General features: G+C 41.2%; 1 protein-coding gene across 4 annotated transcripts in view; it reads right to left on the bottom strand.

The window, feature by feature from the left end:
* The window catches only part of MAPRE2 (microtubule associated protein RP/EB family member 2), a 155810-nt gene that overhangs the window by 11058 nt on the left and 117741 nt on the right, over positions 1–27011 (bottom strand). For all 4 annotated transcript variants that reach the window (XM_041745978.1, XM_041745968.1, XM_041745958.1 and 1 more), the window contains 2 exons: positions 23900–24045; positions 20086–20299 (listed from right to left, as the gene is read on the bottom strand). In XM_041745978.1, coding sequence (XP_041601912.1) covers positions 20086–20299; positions 23900–24045 — 360 coding nt within the window. The remainder of the gene's footprint in view (positions 1–20085; positions 20300–23899; positions 24046–27011) is intronic.

Raw genomic sequence — 27011 nt, 5'->3', positions numbered from 1 at the left:
AGCTTCAAGATGATGTTCGACACCTCTTACTAAATACATGCTTATCCAGTACCTACCACAGAGCACGTACGCGATCCCTGCTCTCCAGGAGCTCACAGTCTCATGGGGTAACAGCTATGTAAGCCCAGGCAGGGCGACACTCTACATTCTCAGGGACAAGGCAGCATTCCTGGCTACGTGACCACACGTTCGGGCTGTAACCCCCTGCCCGAAATACTCCTCTTCCCCTCCTTTGAGTGACTAAGCGGACCATCCTGCACACTGGGAGGTTACGGCACCTGTCCACTGCCGTGGTGCGGCCATCCAGGCATGCCTGTTCTTCCCTTAGACTCACACACGGCAAGGTATGTGTTGCATCTGTTTTGTTGGCCCCACTTTATGTTCCCAAGGCCCATCTCAGTGCCCGGCCCAGAAGTTTCTATAATACGCCGAAGCAACTACTAGGAGAGGTGTCCATCCAGGGAAACCCTAGCAGGGAGAGCACGAGGAGGTGATGCCAGCGACAAAGCCGCTGACAGCAAGGGCCCGCAACACAGGAAGGAAACTGAGCAAGAACACGGTTGGCCTCCCACATGGAGAGCTCTCGCTTGGTTTCCAGATCCCCCTCCATTACTGCTTAGGATTCCGGACGAAGTGCAAATAGGGAAATTCAGTCGGTAAGTGTTTAACTCTGAGAGGAGCAAGGTGGCTTGTGCTGGGCGGGCCGAGTCTCTGCCCCGTTCGCTGCCTCTTCCGAAGGGGACAGACAGCCCTGCCATAGGGGCTTCCCCTGAGAGCACCGCCCCACACTGGGCCTGTCTCCCTACACAGGTCGGTGGCCACGATGTGGCTGGCTGCGACAGCTGACATACATTCATCAGACACTCATTCTCCCGCCCTGCCTTATCCAGCCTCATGTAAATTTTAAAAGAAAAACATGGAAGGAATAGAAGCCGTACTGATTATATCTTTAGGACATCATCAAAGGCAGCTTGGAGAAAACCTGAAAGGGTGGATATGAGGTCAAAGTGGAAGGATCATGGGCAAGACCAAGTTACCAGGGGAAGCTGGCTGGGAGAGGAACAGGGGGCCCCACGGGACCCTGTGCAGGGGGCCAGGCCAGAGCAGCTGCAGGGACTGAGGCTGTCCTGGGTGCACTTCCTCCTGAGAACCCACATCGCTTGCTATAGCCAGAGCCCGACGTGGCCACACCTCAGAGTCTTGGCCTTAAAACGCCACCTGTGCTTCATGGATCCTGTCCGGGTCAGCTGGGGCAGAGTCCCTGTCTTTCACCTAGTAGGCATGCAACACCGCCGCTCGATCTCTCCAAGAGGAGAAGGATGAAAACCAGACTTGCGTCCTCTGCCACGGGGCAGGGCTGGTGGAGACAGGGGTGCACGGTCCACGCTCCCCACCTGCACGTGCCACATGCTTCCACCCTGCCCTGGACGGTCACTCCCAGGCTGGACAAAGGAACGGAAAGTGAATTTGAAAAATTTAATAGCAGATGAAGCAATCAGTATTTGAAACTTAAAATCAGGGGTTTTGAAATTCTGAAAGCAACTGAGCACAGGAGGGAAATGCCTGCTGAAGGAGGACGAGAGCGGGTAGGGCCAGTCACCTGGGCACTTACCCACCTCCCACGGGACAAAGAAATTAAAGCACAGGAAAGACTCACGGAAGATCTTAGTGTCTTCAGAGGTTTAAGGTTAAAAAAAAAAAACAACAAACTACACAATTAAAGGGTTAAAGTAAAGGCTCATTTTTCAAAACAATGTCAAGTGAGCTCTTTAAATCCTCACGAGCTACAATTTGACATGGAAGTAATTTACCCCTCCCGGCTATCACATTGAGAAATACTAAAGAGTGAAACTTATAAAAATGAAAATGAAGTCTTTCATATTCATTCTGTTAAATGATTTCATGGTTTACTTTTTAGAATAGTAAACAATAGCCTAAAGTAGATCACACTCCTTAGACCGTTAAGAACTATGTTTTTCTTTATTTGCTGTAAAAGTCTTACCATCTCCTATCAAGGAACCAAACCCTAAAGTGTACCCAGCTTCTGGGGGGCCATGACTTCTTCCAGTTACTTAGGCTGCTAGCATGTGCTTAGGAATTTAAAACTCATCCACATCAGCAAATTTAAGACCAATATATCACTTTTAGGTAAGTTACCATTTATATTCCAATTTTGTGAGATGACGCAACGATGTCCTATTTGATGGCATCTTAATCCTGGTTTTAGAGATCAGGGTCCTCCGTAGCTGCCTTGCTGCTTCCCGGAACGCCCCTAAGCCCACAGACATTTCGCTTCTGTGCCTTCCCATGCCTCTCTGCTCAACGAGGCTTATGTGAAAAACATTCACATAGTGGCTTTTAAAGGGAGTGTAGCACTTCAGCTATAATGCAGATAGAGTTTTTTTTCCCCCTTACAGCTATCAACCATTCCCCAATTTTTTTTCAAGCTACATTTGATGTCCTGAAAACATAATTAGTGGTAGCCCTGTTTTACAAGAATGGCTTTTCCCTCAAGCTTTTCTTTCTCTCCCTAATTTCCCCTTTCAAAATAAAAAGGAGTTTCAAAAGTGGGGGAAATAGACATAAATTCTATACAAGTCCCTGTAATTCTCTGACTTTACTCATTGGATATGGACATGATTTACAATGCTAGTCTTTGAGCAGTTTTGTCTTAATTAATGCCTTTAAGATTTGTTGTATAAATATGATTCTAGACATTTTAACCATAGTTGTAAAAAAAAAAAAAAAACAACAAAGAGTGGCCTTATTCACTGCCTTAGTGAAGCCACATTATCACTGTGTCTAATGTCAATAATTAGTAGCTTAATGTTTATGGAAAATGCTACATTTGGGGCATATGAGGCCCAATGAATTCATAACGCTAAAGCAAAGAAAAGCACTTTACTTGGCTTCATCTTTCATGGCCAGAGCTCTGATGGAATTTAAAAATTCTTCTCACTTAATCTGCTGTATTTCTTCTGCCAAAGTCATAAACAGAGGAGCTAAAAATATGATGTTAATACTGTTGACAAGAACCACAGAGACATTAAAAACATGTGCACACATGCATACGCATACACATGCACACACACACGCACACTCAGGAAGCAAGCTGTCTTCTGGTCATCCCCAGCTTCTTCACTTTGAGAGCATATTCCCTCCACCCCCAGGTCCTTTCTCACTCAATTACAGACCCCATAGAAGGGGATAAGGAAGGATAAGGAAGGATAAGGAGCCAGGGAATGGGTGAAATGGGTGAAAGTGGTCCCAAGGTAGAAACCTCCAGTTACAAAATAAGTCAGTCTGGGGGCATGACGTACAGCAAGGTGGTTATAAGTCACGACACTACGTTTCAGAGTTGCTAAGCTCTCTCAGCAAGTGGATCTTAGCAGATCTTCAATGTTCTTACCACAAGAAAAAAAATTGTCCTTATGTGTGGTGTTGGATGTTAACCAGCCCTTACTGTGGTGATCATTTCGCAATCTATACAAATATTCTATCCTGTTGCACGCCTGAAACGGTGAGGCTGTAGGTCAGTTATAGCTCAAAAACAAACCCCACAGACCTGAAACAAGACCGAAGATACACTGTACCTACAAAGATTAGTTATTTGTGGATGATCGGACATCACTTCCTTATCCTCTTTACATTGGCAAAGAGATTCTAATTTTTAACTGAGATAATGGACTTGGCTAAAAGAAATGTAAATAAAGTCACTGCTGGGGACAGAACATAAAGCTGGGCTGACGAGAAGAGTGAATGCCCGCAGGAAGAGGGTTGTTCCTTAGTGACAAAACGGACACGCGAGCCGTCACACTGCAGGGTGACTGACCGTGGCCTCACCAGTCCTAATTACTACAAATTCAAGGTCTGAGCCTGATTCCTTAAAAAATGCTCCATACCTTCTCACTTAAGATCTGTAATGTGTTCTCTGAGAGCAAAAACAGAAAAAAACCTCTGGCCCTCAGAGGCCCGAGTTCAGTCCAAATGGAACATCAACAGGGGTTCCAGGCTGCTTCCATTTGAGAGCTTCTTACAAGGCTGGCTCTTCTGCAATTGAGAGTTCATAGCCCTTCAGGCCCTGTCACCAGTGCAGCCAGCAGCAAAGTTGCGCTACTTGAGTGTCAGCTTGTCAAAGAGGGCAGCTCCTGGTATGAGCACCTTGGAGTGCAGCACGAAGGACATCAGCCGGTGGGAATGAAGATCTGGCATGGAAATGGTGACCCTCCACCTCGCCCTTAGGGAGGAGGTGGCAGTGGGGGGCCCTACGACCAGGCGGCCCTCACAGGAATCCTGCCCTCACAGGAATCCTGGCTCTGCTGCTGGCTGTGTGGTGGGACCTGGGCTGCCACCTGGATTTGTGCTGAAGACTGGAACAGCAATGCTGGTTTCCCCAGAGTTGGGAACGATACATGAGTTGATACATGGAAAGTCCTTACACAAGAGCCTGGCACACAGTAGGTACTCAATAAATGCTAGCTCACGTTATTATCACTCAGCAAAGGAGACGTGATTCAACTCATGATGAAGTACACAATTTCCCATTTCTAGACACTAGCAAAATAAAAACTAAGCTGCTAAAGTAGTAAGAAAATCCGGCTCATTTTCAAGAAAATCTCTATGAAAAATTTTAACCCATAAACCACCAGTGGACACCAAGACATTGGTTCTTCTGTTCCATTTACTGTCTATCTTGAAAATCAGCAGGATGTAGGTCAAGTCTCTGTGCTCTTTCTTAAATTACTTTGACTCCTTCATTCATGCAGCCCATGCTTACTGAGCTCCTACTGTGTACCTGGCCAGCTTAAGGCAGTTGGGATAAATCAATGAATGAAACAGAAGATATTTGTCTCTGTGGAATTTACATTCTAATGGGGGAATTAGATAATTAATAACATAATAAACCAGGGGATCCCTGGGTGGCGCAGCGGTTTGGCGCCTGCCTTTGGCCCAGGGCACGATCCTGGAGACCCAGGATTGAATCCCACGTCGAGCTCCCGGTGCATGGAGCCTGCTTCTCCCTCTGCCTGTGTCTCTGCCTCTCTCTCTCTCTCTTTCTCTCTGTGTGTGTGACTATCATTAAAAAAAAAACAAAAAACAAAAAACATAATAAACCAGCAAGTAAATGCTATGGAAAAGAGAAAATTAGGACAGAGGTGAGCAGTGCTGGGTCCAGGGGTGAGAGAGCAGCCGTTTTCAGTATGAACTCCAGGGAACCTGAGCATCTACCACACGTCTCTCTCCAGTCTCAACCCCTCACTCTGACACCCAAGCCTTGCATGGGCCTCACCAGACCCTGGTCCCCTCGGAAAGACAGGGGTCAGGAGCACAGAGGCCCGGAGGTGGGAGTCCTGTGGCAGTCCTGCACAGATGGGAGGTGGCAAGATCCACACCGGCACATGTGGGGGTGAGCCTGGTTGCGAAGTCCCATTCCTCCACTAATGGGAAGTCTACATCTCTTGCAACAACTCCACAGTCACAACTTCCAGGATCCCTGAAAGGGACGTGCTATTTGCCAAAGTACCCCTTACTTCAGGGCCTTGCTGAGAAAGTCAGGTTTCAACAGAGGCCTGAGGGAGGTACAGGTGGCCTTCTGGAAAGCCAGGAGCAGAGCATTCTAGACAAAGGCCCCACCTCATCCATTCAGAAGCCAGGGAGTCTGGAGCAGAGCAAGCCAGGGGATGTGCAGGAGAGAAGGTCTGCAGATCCTGGAGGGGGCAGACTGTTAGGGCCTCAGAGGCAGGGGTTACGGGGTTAGGAGCCTGGGCTTTCATTCTGAGGGAAGTGGGAGCCACTGTGGGGTCCTGGGCAGAGGAGTGCTGTGGCCTGACAGCCGTGTGGAGAACAGACCATGGGAGGGTGAGGCCAGATGCAGAATGGCCATGGAGGAGGCCACTGCAGTAATTCTCCAGGGTGTGAGCAGGGAGCGCGCAAGATGAGTTTTCTTTTTGGTAAATCATTTACAACGCTCCAGTTTAGACAACCCTGTTTATGTACCCTATAAAACAGGCACCAAACGTCTGGCCATTTTATACAACTTGCATTTTGCAATATTAACAGTAACAAAAGGCATTCTGATCAATGGCATCTGCTACTGATTCCAGGGGGAGGGCTGAGGAAAAATAGGCAGGGACAAGAGCTGGGAGTCAGGTAGTGTCCCTCCCAATTCACTGCTCAAGGGTCATTGCACAGTCTAGTTACTGGCTCTGCCCTGAGAGAGCATGCCAGGGAGCTACACTGAGTCAGGGCCTGAGAGCTCCCCTTCCCTGGCCAGGGTCTCAAAGCCTGCTCCTGTGATGGGCAAGAGGGCTGAGCATGGCCAGCCAGTGTGAGCATTCACAAAACCGAGTTACTTCTGCCCTGGTTACTGTCCATGCTGGAAATGATGTGCTTATTTTTAGCCATCATGTGATTCTCCAGTATTTTCCAGACTCCGCTTGAGTCACTATGGTTTCAGAGAATTTTTCATAGTGGGAAAAAATGCACAAGAACTCCTCCTCTCAAATTGGCTCAAGTATTAAAAAAAATCTAACATTTGAACAGTTATTTGAACATGGTGTGTGTATTCCTCTTGATAAGCTGTCTTTTCGCACCTCTCATATCTTGGTAGACAAGGAAGTGCGTGCGCTCTGAAAACATTAAGTGCTAACCAATCACTATCTTGGTTCAAATTCTTATTTTTAAATTGTCCTCAGAGCAGCAATGTCTCTTTAGAAATGGTGAGAATCCTTCACTCCCAAGAAACAATAACACAAGAATCCCAACAATTTAGGGGAACACTGCCTTGCCTGTCTACTGCAGTGATAGGAAAAGCTGGTGGTTGAAGCAGCCCAACAAACCTAGCCAGACCATTAAGAACGAAAACACACATGCATCACCATGCCCTCACAGGGTCAACTGCACGCCTGGCACATGGCAGTCCTTTCAGCACAAAGCTTACAAATTAAGATGGCTATTTGGGGGGGAACACAATTACTTCATAATGTATGGATACAGTCCGACTGACTCTATTGTCAAGACCAGTGTTTGAAGTCGTTTTTCTGATGGTGGCAAGTCAGCTGTGCTCCATGAATACCATCTTACCCAGATTCCCTCGCAGAGAGCGAACTGTGGTCTGAGGCCACAGAGCAGCTGGCGCTCAGTCTCACTGAACCAGAGCTGAGCTCCACCTGAGTCCTCTCCTCTCCTGCACCAGGCTCTCTGCTTCCACCAACCAACCATTACACCAGCAACGTGTGCATCCCTTATCCTTGGCTTCCCTTCTCCTCTTCTCATATCCAATCTTCAACTTTTATTGACTATATCTCCTTTAAGTCTCCATAGCCCAGGTGTCCCATGACCTTTGTTTTAGGCCAACATCTTCTCCTGAATGATTTGTTGTAACAGCTTAGCTAGTCTTCTGGATTATAACTCTATACCCTTCATGGTTTCTCTATACCAAAGAGCAAACTTGTACTAAAAACTGTAATGACTCCCAACTGCCCCCTTTAAAGTGTAACCTCTGTAACCAAAAGAACCAAAGATGATTGCCTCCCCCCAGGGATCCTGGCCTGATGGTATTCCCGTCTCTGTATAATCCCTTCGCCTCAAGTGTGGGTGGGACCTGTCTTGCTTCTAAAAGAATATGGCAAAGGTGATGGGAGGTCCCCCTTGTGATTATGGTACTCTACAGAACTCTGTTTGGTGAGCATATGTGTTAGAGAGAATCCTCCTACTGGCTTTGAAGAAGCAAGTTGCCATGTAGTAAGCACACATTTGGGAAAAGCCCACGTGGCAGGGAATGCAGGTGGCCTCTGGGAACTGAGAGTAGCTGCCAGCAAGAAACCAAAGCCTCAGTTCTGCAGCCTCAAAGAAACAGTCACAACCCAAGGGAGCCCTCCCCAGTGAAGCCTCTGATTAGACCACAGCCTCAGCAGATACCTGGATGGCTGCCTGGTGGGATCTTAAAGCAGAGAACACAGCTAAGCAGAACCTGGACTTCACAAGATGTGTTGTTTTAAGCTGCTAAGTTTGTAGCGGCTGTTTTGCAGCAACACAACATAAATACCACCTCTCAACTCATACAGGGGCATGGCTCAGCTCTGCAGTCTTACTCTCAACATTCACGTGGAACAACACACACATCATTTCACTGAATATAGCATATTCTCTGTTGATGGCAACATGCTCTTTCTGCTTGCAGTGCCCCTGTCCATACCCATGACTTGGCTAATTTCTACTCATTCAGTCTTAGTCAAATCTCACTTTTCCCAAGAAGCTTTTCTATTTCTAGAATACACAAAACCAGCTCAGGTGGTCTTCCGGCACACCCTGATAGAATGCACCTCACTTTAGTGCTGTTGTCTATTTATTGCCAGGTTTCATCACAAGGCTGTTACTTCCCTGAATGACGGTGTATCTCCAGAGTTTAAATGCATGTTGAGAGACTGAATGAGAACTCAAGTAAGGCTTTCCCAAAACCAGCAACGGGTCCAATAAATAGGAAGTGCTGTTTAAGGAATTTTTTTCTGAGCTGCTGTGTAGTGCACGATGCAATTTCCTAGGCTCTAGTACAAGAGGCTTCCCTCAGGTGATGGCTATCAAAAATAGCTACATATCAGCTTAAGGACTGCGTCTTCCTGAATCCAAACGGACATGCAGAGATTCAATTTACATCAATTCAACAAATTCTAAATAAGAACCTTCACTGTGTCTGGCAATGGAGAAAAATGACTGAACAAGACAGAACTGGTTGATAGTTTAGTTCACCCAATTCAAAGGGAGTCTAGAAAGTTCATCCAAGTCAGAACTGTTTTCTTTTCTTTTTCTTTTTTTTATTTATGATAGTCACACAGAGAGAGAGAGAGAGGCAGAGACACAGGCAGAGGGAGAAGCAGGCTCCATGCACCGGAAGCCCGACGTGGGATTCGATCCCGGATCTCCAGGATCGCGCCCTGGGCCAAAGGCAGGCGCTAAACCACTGCGCCACCCAGGGATCCCCAGAACTGTTTTCTATTCCTGCCCAACATACTTGAGTGACAAAGAATGGCAACAGTAAAAAAGAAAAATGGGTGTATGGGTGACCTGTGATATTGTTTATGGAAACTGAAAATAAATGCTAAGTCATGGCCTCTTGAGGCCTCACAAGTTTTATTATGAGGTTAAGAAACACCAACTTATTATTCCTTTAGAGAGAAAAGGGATGATCAGAGTAACATGTGGGGTTTAGTGCAAAACCAAGTAATATTTCAACAACCTAGGAAGCAGTAAAAATAACACGTGCTAGGTATGAAAGGACTCAGCTGTTTACAAAAGGACTAGGTTGGTCTGCTTTCCAGCTGCAGGTGGACAACAATGGAGGCCTTCAGTCTTCTTCTGCAAAGTCTTGTGGGAGGGAACAGAGGATGGCATGCCAAGACATATGCCAGTTTTGTCTGAGGGGCTTATTACTCTTCCCTTTGAAGTCACCCAGATCATCTATTCAGAGAATGATTTGAACCAAAGGATCAAGAAATCAGAGTTTAGTCATCCCACTAATCTAGGGCTCAATATTTCAGACTTCATACACATTTCTGCTCCGGGGCTGAGAAGAGGCCTGGAATAAGTGGCTCAACGCTTCCTGCATTTATGAATTTATATGAGGTCTAGCAACTCTCACCGAGAGCCTGTCGCAAGGATGAATGAGAATGTTTTTAAACTTTAAAAATTGCTATTTTAAAAAACGAATGTCATTCAAATCAAACAGCATGTGCTCTGTTTCAAGCCTTTATGACACTACACAGCCTTTTATGTCCTCCATATGCTATGCAATTTGAATTTGGTTTGTGAAAATTTACTGTGGCTCAGTATAGTGCGAGGAGGAGATAACATAAAATAAGACCACATCCATGATATTCCAGAGGCAATATAATGGTTCAAGAGTGTCGGCTCTGGAATCACAGTGTCCAGCTTCAAACTTTGGATCCTCTAGTTCTAGAGTGTGATTCTGGCAAGTTACTTAACCTCTCTGTGCCTCGGATTCTCCACCTCAAAAACAGGGGTAATGGTTGTAGGTTCTGATCTCTAAGCCTTCAAAAATTCTAGTTTTATGGAAAACTAAGTCATATTTTGATTTCAAAAAGCCAAAATAACTAAAGATGGTAAATAGCATTAGTAAATCACCTGTCAAAGATGCTGTCTCGTAAACAAACACATTGGGATGGCAATAAAAAATGCATAATTGTTCCTAGGAAGAAGGTTCTCAATTTCCTCCTTAGATACTGCCAGAACATTTCAATCTGAAGCTCCTGAATTCTTCATGTCTCTGTTCCTCTCTGTGCCCTCAATATTCCAAACTCATAGACAGTCAGTGTCCTGACAAGGCAGACTTCTCATATCGTATGCTGTGGTTTTCTCATTCCCGGTTGAGAAATGCAGTTTCAATTATTCTTTGAGGAGAAAAGTATCCCTCTGCCCAGTGGTGCATCATTTATATATCTTACATGAGACAGATGTATAACTGGAGGAACAAAACCACCAATACTCTTATCCTTCCCATGAGCAGCCATACCTGGAATGCAGCTTAGTGATGGGATGGATGCTTTCTTACTAGCAGGAGGCCAAGGGAATGCAATGCTGACCCAACCAGCGATGGAGCAAAAGATACAGTGTTCATGTAATAAGATGATTCTTGCTAATTATGAGACTGGTAAAAATACACCTCTTCTTTGTTTTGAGTTGATATTACATGATCTCTTAAAATGAACATCTGATCCTTGAAGAAGTGAGCAGGTATGTGGTTAGCTGACAGGGGACTGTGAGGACAGTTAATAGCAGAACCACACTGGGGAGGTGCAAGAATAGGCATGACTCATCCTGATGGAGAGAGATCAAGAAGGGACAAGAAAGATGCCTGTGTTTCTCCTATGCCTTTGAGAAGCCAAATGCCATCATGGACTGGTCTGGTCTAAAGAGCAGACACAGGAAAATGCATTTTTTTTGGAATAAATAATGGCTTTGGGGTGAGAGCAATGTTTGTGTTTAAAGGGCAAACTTTTGGGATGCCTGGTTGGCACAGTGGTTGAACTCTGCTTTTGGTTCAGGGTGTGATCCTGGTATCGAGTCCCACGTCGGGCTCCCTAAGGGGAGCCTGCTTCTCCCTCTGCCTATGTCTCTGCCTCTCTCTCTCTCTGTGTCTCTCATGAATAAATAAATAAAATCTTTTTTCTTTATTTAAAGGGCAAACATTTCTTAAAAGGTAAGTGAAGACATATGTTTTGTCAGTAATGAGGAAAAGAAGTCCTGCACGAAGGCACAGGCCTAAGGTCCACGTTAGGACCCTTTGAGTGAAATCCAACTTCTTGATTACCTTTTACTTGGACTCTAATTAAGCCCCTGTTAAATCAAAAACATCAACACTCTTTGAAGCAATACACGAAAGGCTGCAATGTCCAAAATAAAGCATCACAATGTCTATGATACAATCCCAAATTACTCAACATATGAAGAGCCAGGAAAATGTGACACGTTCTCAAATAAAATCAACAGATGCCAATTGTGAGGTGGTCGGGATGGTGGAATTAGCAGACAAGAACTTTAAGCAGCTATCATAACCAGCTTAGTGAAGTACATTCATAATAAACAAAAGGTAGGCAGTATCAGAAAAAAGTGAATTAACAACTGAAAACATGCAATAACTGAACTTTAAAAAATGCTCAATTTAAGAGAGATGACAGAGGAAAAAGAGGGTAAACCTGAAGATGTATTACTAGAAAACATCTAATCTAAAGAAGAGAAGAGATGCTGGGGAAAAAAAGTGAACAGAGCCTCAGGAACCTGTGGGATAATTTCAGCTCTAACATGGATAAATGGTGTCCTAGAAGGAGAGGATAGAGAGAATGGAGCTGAAAAAAATGTATGAAATAATGGCTGCAAACTTCCCAAATATGGTAAAAGACAAAGTTTACAGATTTAAATAGCTTAATGAACTTGAAAACAAGATAAATTCAAAGGGAGCCATTAGGCCCATCCCAGTCACACTACTGAAAACCAAAGATAAAGAGAATCCTGACTGCACCCAGAGAAAAACAATGTATTTCAAACAGGGGAAGAATGATTAGAATGAGCAAGCACTTCTTATCTTTGGAGGCCACAGACACTGAAACAACATCTTTAAAAGTTCATAAGGAAAGGATGATCAGCTGGAATTCTTTATTGACAGAAAATTTTCAACAATGAAGGTGAAATAAAGACACTTACAGAAAAAGGACGCTAAAAGAATTTATTGCCATGGGACTTGCTCTATGAGAAATGCTATAAAGCACATACTTCAGTATGAAGAGAAATGAAATCAGTAGGGAACTCAGATCTTTAGGAATGACTGAAGACTGGAAATGGTAAAAAGTTGGGGAGAAAAAACCCTCTATTTTTTCTCTTGATTCTTTAAAATACACGTTTGCTTAAAACACCACTGCCTCATAGAAATGTAATGTTAATCATGTTATTAAAAAATTTAAAGACATTAATTTTAATATGTGCAAAACACATACAATATATACAGATTATAATTTCTACATATAATCAATAAAACTTTTAGAGGTTTTATATTTATATTCTTCACACTTAGTTTTTTAAATCCAGCATGCATTTTAAACATACAGCACATTTCAGTGTAAAATAAGCATATTTGAAATGCTCAAGCCAGTTTAAACTGAACAATAGCCAGTTTAAAACAAGTTATAACATTGCCTTGTGGGGTGTATAATGTATGTGGATGTAATACATATGACAACTATAACAGAGGACACTGGGAGCAAGGGTTGCCAGGCAATAAATTAAGATGGAATGTACAATATTTTAAAAATCCAGAATATGGATATGGCACCTACAGCTCAAGCAAAAATAAATAAATAAACAAACAAGTGGGACCACATCAAATGAAAACACTTCTGCTTAGCAAAAGAAACCAACAACAAAGTGAAAAGACAACTTACAGCACGGGAAAAAGATTTGTGAACCATGGATCTGGCAAGAGATTAATATCCAAAATGCATAAAGAACTCCTACAACTCAAGAGCAAAAAAGCAAATCACTCAGGGCACCTGGGTGGCTCAGTGGTTGAGCATCTGTCTTTGGCTCAGGGTATGATCCTGGGCTCTCTGCAGGGAGTCTGCTTCTCCCTCTATGTCTCTGCCTCTCTGTGTGTGTCTCTCATGAATAAATAAATAAAATCTTAAAATAAAAAAAGCAAATAACTCACCTCAATTAAAAAAAATGGACAAAGGACCTGAACAGACATTTTTTCAAAGATATATGAAAGGCCAACAGGTAGATGAGAAGATGCTCAACATTAGCATTCACTAGGGAAATTGTAAATTAAAACCACAATGAGGTATCACTTCACTCCCATCAGAACAGCTATCACCAAAAAGATAAGAAAGAACAAATGCTGATGAGGATGTGGAGAAAAGGGCACCCCTGTGCACTGTTGGTGGGCTACATATTGGTGCAGCCACTACAAAAGTCTGTAAGGAGGATCCTCAAAAAACTGAACATAGAACTGCTAGATGACTCATCAGTTCTGAGTATTTATCCAAAGGAAATGAAAACATTTCATTGAGTAGATGTAGTAGAGTAGACTCCCCACTGAGCATTGAGCCTGATGTTGGGGCTCAAGATCTCAATACCCTGAGATCATGACCTGAGCCCAAATCAAGAGTCAGACATAACCAGCTGAGCCACCCGGGCACCCCTAATTCCTTTGATTCAGAAAGGTATTTGCATCCTCATGTTCACAGCAGCATTACTTACAACAGCTGAGACATTGAAACAATCTAAACGTCTGTCAATGGATAAATGGATAAATTGTGGGATAGATGCACAGACACACAGGAATATTTTTCAGCCATAAAAAACCAAAATCCTACCATTTGCAACAACATGGGTAGACCCTGAAGGCATTATGCTAAGTGAAATAAGTCAGAAACACAAAGACTGTATGATCTCACCTGTTAACTCTTTTAAACAAACAAACAAACAAACAAAAAGAGATCACACCGTGGTGACTAGAAGCAGAGAGCACGGTGAGGTGAAATGCAAGAAGGTGGCCGAAAGGTACAAACTTCCAGTTATAAGTAAGTACTAGCGATATAATGCACAACATGATAACTGCAGCTGACAGTGATGTATGATTTATAGGAAAGTTGTTAAGAGAGTAGATCCTCAGAGTTCTCATCACAAGGAGAGACTTTGGTTTCCTTTTTATTGTATCTATATGAGGAGATGGATGTTGGCTGAACCTATTGTGGTTTCACAATACCTGTAAATCAAATCATCATGCTGTACTCCTTAAACTCACATGGTGATATATGTGAATTATTTCATAATAAAACTGGAAAAAATAATAATCATAAGAAGATCCAGAAGACAACAGGAAAAGAAAAACAAGGGTGCCTGGGTAGCTCAGTTGGTTAAGCATCTGACTCTTGATCTCAGAGCTGTAAGCTCAAGCCTTGTGCTGGGACCATGCCAGGCATGGAGCCTACTTAAAAAAAAAAAAAAAAAAAGGGAAAAGAGACACAGATAAAACAGAGGGGACAAGCAGAAAACAAATGATAATATGGTAGACCTAAATCCTGCCAAATCAGTAAATTACATTAAGTCGTAATGAACTGGTTACTGCAATGTCCAGAGATTATGAAATGAATAAAAATGCAAGGCCCAATTATATGCTTTTTACAAGAGGCACACTTTAAATATAAAGTCAGAGAGGTAGAAATTTAACTTATCATGGAGAAAGATATACCATGCAAACAGTTAAGCATAAGGAAAGTAGAGTTTAGTATCAGATAAGATAGACTTCAAGACTAAGAGTTTTAACAAAGACAGAGAGGGGCACTGAATAAAATACAAAGGTCAATTCTTTGGAATGACTTAATCATAAATACATATGCGCTTAATATATGGGAGACGAAAACTGAGGGAACTGAAGACAATTTCACATCAGTGTAACACCCTCTTCACAGCCAATTATTAGAACTAGACAAAAAAAAAAAAAAATCAGTAAAAACAGAGAGGATCTGAGTAACAGTATCCACTACCTTGATCTGATATTTCTAAAACACTACACAACCAACAACTGCAGAATACATATGCTTCTCAAGCACACGTGGTACCAACAGACACCCTATTTTGGGCCATAAGAACAAGGACAAAAAAACTATAAACTACATTTCATTGCTTCTCCTAAAAACATAAAATAGAACAAACTTTTTGGGAAAGTAAAAGCAACTCTTCTCTCCCCAGAGAAAGTGACAGGCAATGCTTATTTAGATTACAGGTGGTCAGCAAATACCAATAAACCTGGTCACCTTGTTAAGATCCTATGAACAGCCTTAGAGAAACCAAATTAAAGATAACTGAGTAGTCACATATTCAATTGTTTAGGAAAATACCATTAGGATTTGTTTACATCTACATTTAGGGATTTAAGTATGATTGTTCAAATCCTTTATTATACTTAGGTTGCTTCCTCTTTGAAGCCACTTTTCCAATATTTCTATTGATCTCATCTTAAGGCTGGAACACTCAAGTCCCTCAGGAAAAGAGCACACACTCAATTTCCATAGCAACTCTAAATCCATCACACTATATTTGTATATGAGAATTTGATTTAAATACATTAATATATGTGAATTTGCAATGTGTCTAAGCTGTGGTTGCTATAGGAACCGCAACTTCAAATTTCCTTTTAAGTTTAGTAAGTGCACACACTTAACGACTGGTTCCCCCACCCCGGCCCCTGCCAGCTATCTTGAGTTGCCAATAAGGCTCATTGCAATAAACTGATAAACAACATGATTCACAATGATATATGCACTTAAAAGATATCTATCATTATAAAAATGTGTATTTTAATACATGCTCCTTGTTGGTAGATCAAAAGCAATTCAAGATGTGATTCGTCAGAAGGTAGATCAAACAAGACTTGCCAATTAATTGTCACCCTGATGTGACAGCCTCTGCTTATGCTGAAGCTCATTTTAGACCAGGTAAGTCACCTAACTACAGAAAGACACCAGTGGGCTCTACGGCTGCTCTGAATCTGCAGGAGGACATTTTGTGTCTGTATTGAATTGGCAGAAAAATCTAGCACATTCTCGTAGCAGCAGAATGCGTCTATTTTACACAAAAGCAAACAACCCATGATGCATGGCTACAGAAGTCATCTGTATGATGAAAACACTGTTTTTTTTTTTTTCTGATTTAGATAGTATTTAATTATCAACATGTGGATAATCCATTCCATGATCATATTTCCACTCTAATATGGGCCCTTTGCCACAAGATGCTCTGGAGCTTCTACTTACTGTTCTTAATGTGTTATATAGTCAGGACATGCAACTTAATTTTAATATTAGCCTAAGGAAATATTGGGGAGAAAGAAATCCACTGTAAAACCAGTCAAGTATTCCAAAGCCAAAGGAAAAAAATAAAGACGATCTCCTGCTTTGATTGTAACAGCCACTGCTTGTTTCCACTAATGCAGATGGTTGAGAAATGACAAGGCTTAGAGGTGGAACAGAAATTACTGCTGAATGTTACTGATATGGCATCACTGTCAGATCACTGTGATATAGATCTGAGAACTCCCAGAGAGCTGACCCTCACAGCTCAGCATCAAGCATTTTGTCTTAAATTTTGGATGAACAAAATCAGTCTTGTATATAAAGAGGATGGCCTTGGATGGTTTCAGATCAGAGGCAAGGAGGCCACTTTAGAGACTGTAAGTAATTCATGGGGGAGAGGATTATCAATAGAAAATGAAACAGAATCTTAAGAATTAGAAGGAAACTCTGAGTGTATCAATTAATACAAGCTGGTGTCCTAGTGATACTGAAGGATACAGATAGGCATGGACCTACCTGATTCCATAATAAAGCATTCAGGGTGTTCAGTAAGCTTTCTGAAGTCTTTTGGCTCTTCCTTTACTGATGCTTATCCTTTTTATTGCTATAAGTGTATTCCTTGGCTAAGTATGTTATGTGCTGAGAAACCATATCCCCATGTTTGTTATAATTACACATTTTGTATCACAGATTTTATAACACCTATTTTGACTCTTGGAAGACATTTTGGCTTCCATTTTCTTGGCTGTATTCCCAAGAGTTGGATATATGACCTCCACTTACTTTATAGGAGCCTTTCACCTATCACATACAACTTTTAAAACAATGTTCTACATGTGATGTATACCTTGCTATAATTTTTTCCGCAGTATAGTTTTTCCATCCCACAATGTCCAAGAGACAGAACCTACTTTGTTTAAAAGGGTAGGACTGGTTTGACTTTTGAAAATATCCTTTCTCCCTCATGAAAACCAATGAGGTGAACGTGGTCAAGGTATGAGGAACATGAGTCTTAAGAACTACTGCCTTGGGCAGCCCTGGTGGCGCAGCGGTTTGGCACCGCCTGCAGCTCAGGGTGTGATCCTGGAGACCGGGATAGAGTCCCACATTGGGCTCCCTGCATGGAGCCTGCTTCTCCCTCTGTCTGTGTCTCTGCCTCTCTCTGAATAAATAAATAAATCTTTAAAAAAAAAAAAAAAGAACTACTGCCTTCTGGAACATTAAAAACCCTATTTATTACCTGTTGACTTTACCGTGTTTCCTGAGCTTTGTCACCCAAGAGTTTAGGCTCTGGAAGAAATATGTTTCTCGTTCAGGTTCATGGACATTCTATCAAAATAGCACACACTTCTCTGTGGCTTCTGTGAAAGACCAGTGGGGGAACTGCTAGAAAACAAAGCCAAGGCAGCACCATGGGCAGTGGTACCAATATAAGGACATGTTGTGATTGTAGGGGGGAAAAAAAAAAACTTCTGCAGCCTGTCTGATTTCACTACTAAAAAACTTGGGGAATAAAAAAAGAGTGGCAGCTGAGTTGAATCTGTACATCATTAACAGCTAAAGAAAAAGGCCCTAAGATGAGAAATGCCAGCTACCCTGGGTTTCCCCTCCCGTCCATGTCCTCCTCCCCTACCACATCTGCCCACCAAATCCCCCCCATTGGACAAAACACACTACTCTTCTTTTCTCTCCCCCTACTGACTACACTGTCGAAGTTTCTGACCAAACTGGAAGGCCAATTTGAACTGCCATACATTTTTGTTCCTCAAATTTCCTGTGGCTTTTTACCTAACCTCTCCCCAGCACTTGTTAAAATAAAAATTCCCCTTCCTGTCTGAATGTTTATCAACACCCTTGACTTACTTCATTTTCTCCTTCCAGCATAAAGGTCCTGCTCCACAAATCTCCCCTCCTTTTCCCTATCACCAATTATTTCTTCTCCACGGACCTTCCTCCCCTCTTACCAACTTGCTCACTGTGACAACAGATCAAGAACAACACCAGCTCTTTCCAATCTCACCTCTTGAGGCTGTCAGCTTCTCCCCACAACAACTAAACAGTCGTCCTCAACTTGTTTCCTGATGAATTTGGTGAAGGTGGAATCTATGCTTACTGCATGACCTAGCCATTTGTGAGGTCATGCCCTCGTCCAGTCTCTGCAGTCCAGCAGGTATGTGCACTCAGCATTTTAACAGACCAGTTCTCTCAAGGGTCATTCTTCCCCTCCTAAGAGTCAGGTACCTTTGGCCTCTTTGCAGGCTTCATCCTATTTAATCTCTCCACAGTTAATTTCTGGCATTGCAGGTGATCCCTCTTTCTAGAAATTTCCTACTGTTCATTCTCTGATTCTGAGTTTTCCTAGTTTTTTTCCCGATGTTGATATCTTTTTTCTCAGCTTCCTCTTTTTCCTCTGCTCCTTAAATGTATGTATTCCCAGAAATCTGTGTGTCACTTCGTTTCTTTTTTATAAGCTCATTCAGTTTATAGCTTCAACACTTGATTTTTATGCTACCTTAAACTCTTCCTCCAATTCCTCTAACTCACCCTGGGTCCCATCGTTCCACTGGGTGACCCCTAAATTGGAAATCCAATGGGCTCTTTCAGTCCTTATTTTACCTGACTCCTCCTCCACAGATTTAGACATGTTGGCTAGTCTGTTCCCTTCCTTCTGCCTCCCTGACGTGCCATTCCCTCATCTCCTTTAATCCTTCTGGCATCTTCCCTGCTCAGGTGCAAATCCTTCCTTTTCTACCCATTCAATGTTAGAGGCTCCTCTTTCAGCCTCAATGACATGGGTATACGGAAGCCTCACAAATGTACACCTCTAGCCTATGCAACATACTTCTTAGTATGTTTAGTATTAGTTTAGTATTAGTTTTGTTTTTTTAAGTATTAGTATTCTTCTAACCACCTCTTATCCATCCTGATTGGAGGCTGGGGATAAATAAGGAATTTGTATTATTTACAATATTAATGTTACTGATTTAACAAGTGTGAACACTGGTTTTTAGAATGGAACAAGTAGTTCCTGAGGATTTCATTGTTTAACTGTACAGTATCATAACTTGTGTTAATAATGACCTCAAATGCACAAGAACACCTACCTGCTTGATAAAGTCTATTTTTTATGGAAGGATGTTTATATTTTTGAAAGATTTTATCCACAAAAGTTTAAAGAACTTTAAAGTTCTAGGTATTCATCCCCTATGACTTCACTTTTGGAGCTGAATAAATGAGGTCTTGCTGAGTATTATCACATAAAAATTGGCACTGACCATACAGGAGATAGAATGCATATTTCATAACTTTTCTTTCAAAGATTATAGATTATTCATATTTAAAAACATAAATTGGTTCATATTCTGTTTCTATAGCCAGCAATTAAGCAGTAAAAATACTTCCGTTGAAATCTAAACAGACTTGATATTTTTCAGAAAAACATACCAAGAAAATGAAATCTATCCTTGGAGTATTATTTTAACACACAGCTTGAATGATCAAGGTGAGTAACTCTGCCTTTTTAGTAGTCTAATCATGATCATTAGACTTATTATAGATAAGACACTGCTGGGAAGATAACGTGGTCAGAGAGACAACAATAAAAACCATCCAGAGGCATAAAGAGACTGCTGGGAATAATCAACCAAACACAGGAAAGCACAGATGAACCTGGGCCATTTTCTAAAAGGAAAGAGAGTGTCCGATTTCACTGTTCTGATACCTGCGGTGGGGGAGTTTGCATGGTGAGACTTTTTCGGCAGGTTGAAGATCTGTTCGCCAGGGTCAGGGGGAGGGATTGCATCTTGCCCTTGCCGTGCTTCTACAGGATCATACTCTTTCCCGTCATAGTTAGCATCATAGAATTTCTTAAACCACTGAATGAAATCCAGGTTGTCCTGGAAACGTCCTTTCACCAGCTTCTCCACTGGGATCACCTGCAACATAAAATCTCTGTGAGTCATAACCCTGTTTGGGGTTATTTAACACAACTAAAGTGTTGTCTGTAACTATTTCCTATGCATCCACGATTACAGACTACTGGTTTCCCCCTCAGCTTCTTGACCAGCTATATTCTAGAATTCACCTTTTTCCCCCCCATCATACTAAAGAAAAGTTAAACTAAAATGCTGTAGATGGTTCTTGTGATTTATTGCCTACTTCTGAACAAATGAGATGAAACAAGGAATACCCTTAGCTGTCAAGAGGGGCTGATCCTCTTCATGATGTATTTAATTACTCAAGCATCTCCCTGCAAAAATGGGCCTGGGATGTTGTGCTGTTTCAAGATTGATGGAGTTTCCAAATTTCTTTTTACCACTTGCTCCAGCGGTGTTGGAATAAACTCCTGTAAGGATTATAGCTACCAGAGAGTGTGAATGAATAAAACTCAAATCAATGCAAACATTTACTTATCTAATGGTTTGTACGAGGCTAAATAAACTTCCCTGTTTTCTGTTGTTGTTTTATTTTTACACAAGACAGAGAAACAAGCATTAAAAAGAACTGCCTGTAGGATGCCTGGATGGCTCAATCAGTTAAGTGTCTGACTCTTGATTTTGGCTGGGTCACAATCTCAGGTCGTGAGGTGGAGCCTCTATGTTGGGCTCTGCACTCAGCAGTGAGTCTGCTTGAGATTCTCTCTCCCTCTGTCCCCCCTCACTTTTTCTCTCTCTCCCTAATAAATCTTAAAAAAACAAAACAACTGCCTGCAATACAGAGCCCAGTAGTCCATGGGCTACACAGGAGCCCAGCTGATGTGCCATGGGAGAGCAGAGGGACAGAATGGGGTCTGGTTAGGGAGGTCACTGAAGGCATTCTGGAAGACGAGGTACACCAAATTCACCTCCACTTCTGAGACAGATCTCAGCTTTTCATGGAGTAGGCCTTTCTACTGGCAACCCAGACAGGATGGCCAATAGGTATTCCCATTAGAGGCTGTACAGGAACTTTCAGAATTATGACAGGAAGAAATATGGGGTGACTGACTAGCTTTACTTCAGTGGGCAGCTATTTTTGAAGGAAAATGGAAAAAAGGACTTAGTTATGCAGATTGTGCCATTACCAGGTTCTGACTTCCTCATCTTTGACTGGGAATCCTAGCTGAATGTAGGCCATGAGAGTTAGAAAGCTAAGGAGTGAATCTTATCACAAGTACACAATTCAGACACAAGCCTAGTGTTTAAAGCACACAGCTTCACTGTGTAATCGTATGAATGGAAGCCATATACATTAAGTTTTCAGCAAGGCTTTGCCACTCAGGAACTAGAAACCACTGATATTCTAAAATGGATCCTCAGGATCACTTAAAAATAAAGATCTCAAATATCAATGACTACTTTAAGGAAAAAAACAACTGAAGCATTTTAGGCTACCCATTAAACTAAAGTAAATCATTAGCAATGAATCTTTTTCAAAAATGTTTTTGATGAAGCAAAAATTGAAAAGAAGTATAGAGCAAACAAAGAGAAACAAACTTTGGGAAGGGACCACATTTTTTGTGAAGACTCTTTCAGGGAGGGAGGACTTGGGTGTAGAGCTCTCTCTCCTCCCAAACTTCAGTGAAGTCTGCCCACACAGAAGAATTCCTTCCACACATGCATTTAATATTTGACTTTTTATTGTGCTAAATATTTTCATGTTTTCTGATTTATAACTTTTGTTTGTGCCAATACCAATATTTTTAAGGTTTTTAAAATTTAATTCAATTTGCCAACATATAGTACATCATTAGTTTCAGATGTAGTTTTCAATAATTCATCATTTGTGTATAACACCCAGTGCTCATCACATCATGTGCCCCCCTCCTCCCCCCCCCACCACCCTGCAACCCTTCGTTTGTTTCCCAGAGTCAACTGTCTCTCATCTCACAGTTTATCTTCCTCTCTGATACTGATTTTTAGTAAGTGCTTTCTTAGGGAATAAAGGCCTTTAGTTAAATGCTACTATATTCTGGTTTCTGCCAATGTGAAAATTTAACAACAGTTTTAGATGGTGGTACCACCTTAACTGTTGCAAGGAGGCACTTACTTCTGTTGACTTAATTTCACATTCCCTATCAAAATCAAAGTGCTGGGGGCATAAGTTCAAACTCTGGGGTGGCAAGGAAATCTTCACACAGATGCTTCCCACCTGCTGTTACACTGACAAACATGCACAGGAACCACTATCTTCCCAAGGACTCTTGAGTGGAATCAGTGTTTTAAGACAGACAGGCCAACAAAGGTGATCAAGGCCAATCTCCTTCCACCAGAATTTTATCTTTGACATCCTTAACAATGGCTTATCTACTCTCTCTATATGCTTCCAGAAAGATATGGAGCTCCCTAATTTGTTGCAGAGCTATTTATGAATGTTTTTCTTTTTGATCTAGAAGCTAGTATAGAGGAAGGATACAGAAACCTATAGAGAAGGAATACTGTTAATAAGTAAGAAGACCCTATATAGCTCTGGTTTCCAACACATATGGAAGGAGTTAATTGGAAATTAACCACAGTACAGGACAAAGTTGAAAAGACTCCAAAAGGTTGAGCTGTTAGAGGTAGGTCTTTTGAAATAAAAATTCTGAGAAAATAAGAAGCCAAGATTTTAATATTTTGATAAGAATGCTTTGATTTAGGAAGATATTAATTATATCATAAATATGTACAGTTCAGCAAACTTTTCTCTTTTCCTTTAACCTGTCTCTTGTAACAGTATTTAAAATTTTCATTTCCAAGGTCTATCTATTGCTACTATTGATGCAAAGAAGAGTCTTCTGGTTTTCCTGTTTTTTTCTCTTTCCCCTTGTTCAAAATTCATTTCTTCCCAAAACCATTCCATCTAAAAAATATATCCTATGTAAGGAATATGGACTATACATGTGTTTGCATAATAGGAAGCATGCAGAGCCTGAGTGGACTTCAGTAATAGCCCTTTATCACGGGAAGAAAGGACTTCAGTCTACTTCATTTGTACACTGCCAGGACAAAATTGTAACACTTGAAGGGGAAAAGGGACAGTTTATGTACACTGAGTAAAAATTTGAGTGTATACACTATGCTGGACACTCTGACATGCATTCTCACTTTTACTTCATAACCACAGGACAAGAGGCTTTAGTCCCACTTTATTGATGAGTAACTCAAAGAGTTCAAGTTAACTTGCTAGAATCATGGACCAGGACAGAAACCCATGCCATTTCCATCGTAACCTGCCTTTTCCCCAAAGGCACAAAAGACACAAAGAACCTCAGTGGCATCTGGCAAACAAAAATTTTTCATCTGCAACGCTAAAACAAAGTAACAACATTTTAACTTTCATAGTTACTGTTACAGTTTTTAATCTAATAGCTGTAAAGTCTAGAAACTTCCTAAAATAAGAGACTCCTACAAATATGGGAAGTGAGGGTGAATGTTTTATGCTAGGGACAGACCCCAAACTACTTTGACAGTAACAAGACATATGCCATGGATACATTTTTGGATTTTTGCATTTTGGTCCAAAAACAATTTTAAGGAAAGACCATGCATCTTACGAAGTGAAGGTTAGTTTCCTACCTTATCAACATTCATTCGCTTAAACGACGCTTGCAGAAGCTTAAAATTGTGAATATACTCATGCTCCAACTTTGCTTGAAATTTTACTTTCTTCAAACTAATGCAGCCTGGAAAGAGCATGTCCATAAACTGGCAATAGGCAGCTCCTGGAAAGAGAGGAGAAAAATGCTGATGTAAATCTGACTGCGGCCAGGTGTTACTGAAGATTGCTGGGCAGGAAGCTCCCCCACCCCCCAGTTGTGTGCTCCTTTCAGTGTGCGCCCACCTCCTGCACTCACTCAGGCCAGGCGCCAGAGGAGAAGAGATCACGCCTCCACGCAGCTCTCCCCACTCCTAACCGCTATGGAATTGATGTAGTGTTCAATAAACAGTTGACATTCCACAAACAGTGAACAGAAATACTTTGATAAAGGAAATCGAGGTAAGAGCTTCTATCAGAAAAAAAGAAACTTTTTTTTCTTCCATCTAGATGCTACCTCCTCCAAGTCATCAAAATATATAGATGTAAAAGAAAAAGTTGAAACGCAGGACAACTGCAAAACTTCTCACAAAATGTGTAACTAAAAAACAAAAACAAAAACAAACCCCACAGCAAATACAAATATGACCAACCTGTTTTATATCCACCTTGCAAAATAACAAGTGAAACTGGATAACTCAACTATCTAATGCCAAAAACAGTTGTATACCAATTTAATTCCAGGCCAGAGCAATGGGGTCCTACATTAACATGAAGGATGAAGACACGGAGACTCTGAAACTTACAGAAGTTGAGAGTCATGCTGTTTATGACTGAGAAATAAAAATAACAGCAATGTTCAACGAGTCCCCTGAGGAAATGGTTCTAGAAAAAAGGATTAGTCTTTCATATATATTTTTTTATGAAGAATTCTTACATCATGATAGTTTCCACTAGAAAATCCCAGCAAGATCATGTTTACTGATTCATATTTTCTTAATAGTTAAGGCTAGAGGCATTTAGAAAAGAAATTCAAAGCCAGAATGATTATTTTTTCTTTTACAAGGAGGAAAAGCCACAGAGCTGCAAGAATGAGAATAAGCTGCATTATGGGAATAAGCTGTATTCTCTTTCCTTCTCCAGATCTCTTAGTCTGTTTCTATAATGTGCCAATGGCAACCTTTCTAGAACATGAAGGACTCCCCTCAACCTCTGGTATCAAGGTTTCTATGAGAAGCTCTTTATTCCATTTGTGAGATTCACCTTTACAGAGAAGAAGCCAGCATCTTTTAGGTCATAGATATTGAGCATCTTTCCCTGAGATAGGAATCCAAGATCAAACAAGGTACCAGGGATCGCTCACTGTTCGTAGGTAAGACTATAAAGTAATGGAATAGAGACCACAGTAAATATCACCTCTAGAATCTTTGCATCTGTGAGGTTGTCCCTTAGAGGCCAACAGCCAGCACAAATTAGTATATTCTTACTTAAGCAGATGGGCTCTCTTAAAAACAAAATAAAACAAAAAACACTGGAGGAGGTAAGAGAAACATCATGATCTTGGAGGGCATTCTTATGGTCACAATTCAATTATTCAGGTCTTCCTTTTGAAGTGCCCCCAGATGGAGCAAATTCCAATAGCCATTTGAACATTATTTTTATGAGATGGGGGATGTCTAAACACAATTGTCTCATTACTCACTTTTTGATGAGTTATTCTTACTTTTGTAGCATTTAGCATAAAATGTACTTATAAAGATCCAGATACCTATGTATACTTACAAACCAACCAACCAACTCACTTCCTAAATTTAAAAAGTAGTAACACCTTTTGGAAAGGAAAACAAACCTGAGATAGGGAGGAAAAAAGGAAAAAAACATTTCTAGGTCACCTAAAGAGAACCACTATTAATGGTCTAGTATATACCATTCTTTTTTTTTTTTTTTTTTAATCCAACAGACTGATTCCCTTTTCTAGGTCGTTTAATGGTCTCTACTGACTTTTTTAATGGCTGTCTGATTTTTATATCATGCTAAGTAACTTACCCAAACCAAGATTAGATAAATATTCACATATATTTTCTTCAAGTATTTTATGGTCTCAAGTTTCACATTTACATTCTGAATTCATGTAGAATTTATTTTAGTCCATGACATAATAAAGGATGACTCTAATTTTAGTTACTCCAAATGTTAGTGAGAATCTGTCATTTTTGGCTCCCCAACATTTGGGCATCTTCCTGTCTGGGTTGATGTTACAGTGCCCTGCCTCCCACAACAGTACCAATGGTGGGCAGATATCCTTTTCCCCATACCCAGCAATAAAGATGCAGGCCTGCGTCCTGGGCTCTGCCTGGGTCTCAGGGTCTTAACAGTGACAAAAATACATAGGGACTCTTAGAATTTAGTCATGGTGGCACTGGCGCGATCTAGAGTCCTGTGACAGCAACACAGAGGCATCCCAGGCCAGTGCAGAAGGGAGGCTCTATTCCCAGGTCTGGCTTGATTTCCTACTGACTGAGCTACCAAATATTCTTCCTGTAAATTTGTCTCTGCTTAAGCTTGCCAGGATTATTTTTTGCTATTTTCAACAGCAAATGCCAACTGTTAAAGTCAGCTAGGTGTTGAACGTCATCATTTCATGAATAATCTATATTTTTCCCACTTGAGAAAAGCATTATCTTTACTATTTATTGCTTTCCTAATACATGCATTTAGGTCTCTTCCTAGACTTAAATTTATTTTGGTCTGTCCCATTGGTTAAGTTTATACTCTGTTAAATCAAACTCTATAATGTATATTGTTATCTGTAGAATAATTTCCATTCTTTCTCAAAATTGTCTTAAATTTTATATTGCATTTATTCTTTCCTTTCTATTTTGTATTTGTCATTTGTGGCATATAGAAAATAGATTACCTTTTTAAAAATTAGTTATATACTAAACAACAGTTCTGTTGAGATATAAGTCACATATCAAAGTTCAGCCTTTTAAAGTACAGTTGACCCTTGAACAACATGAGGGCTAGGGGCGTTGACCCTTCCACACAGTTGAAAATCTGCATGTAACTTTTGACTACCAAAAAACTAAACCACTAATATCCTACTGTTGGCTGGAAGCCTTACCAATAACAGTCAACACGTTTTATAGATGT

The sequence above is a fragment of the Vulpes lagopus genome, chromosome 1 (genome assembly GCF_018345385.1).
Source record: "Vulpes lagopus strain Blue_001 chromosome 1, ASM1834538v1, whole genome shotgun sequence".
NCBI classification, from domain to species: Eukaryota; Metazoa; Chordata; class Mammalia; order Carnivora; family Canidae; genus Vulpes; species Vulpes lagopus.
This window is presented reverse-complemented; position numbering and strand designations above follow the sequence as displayed.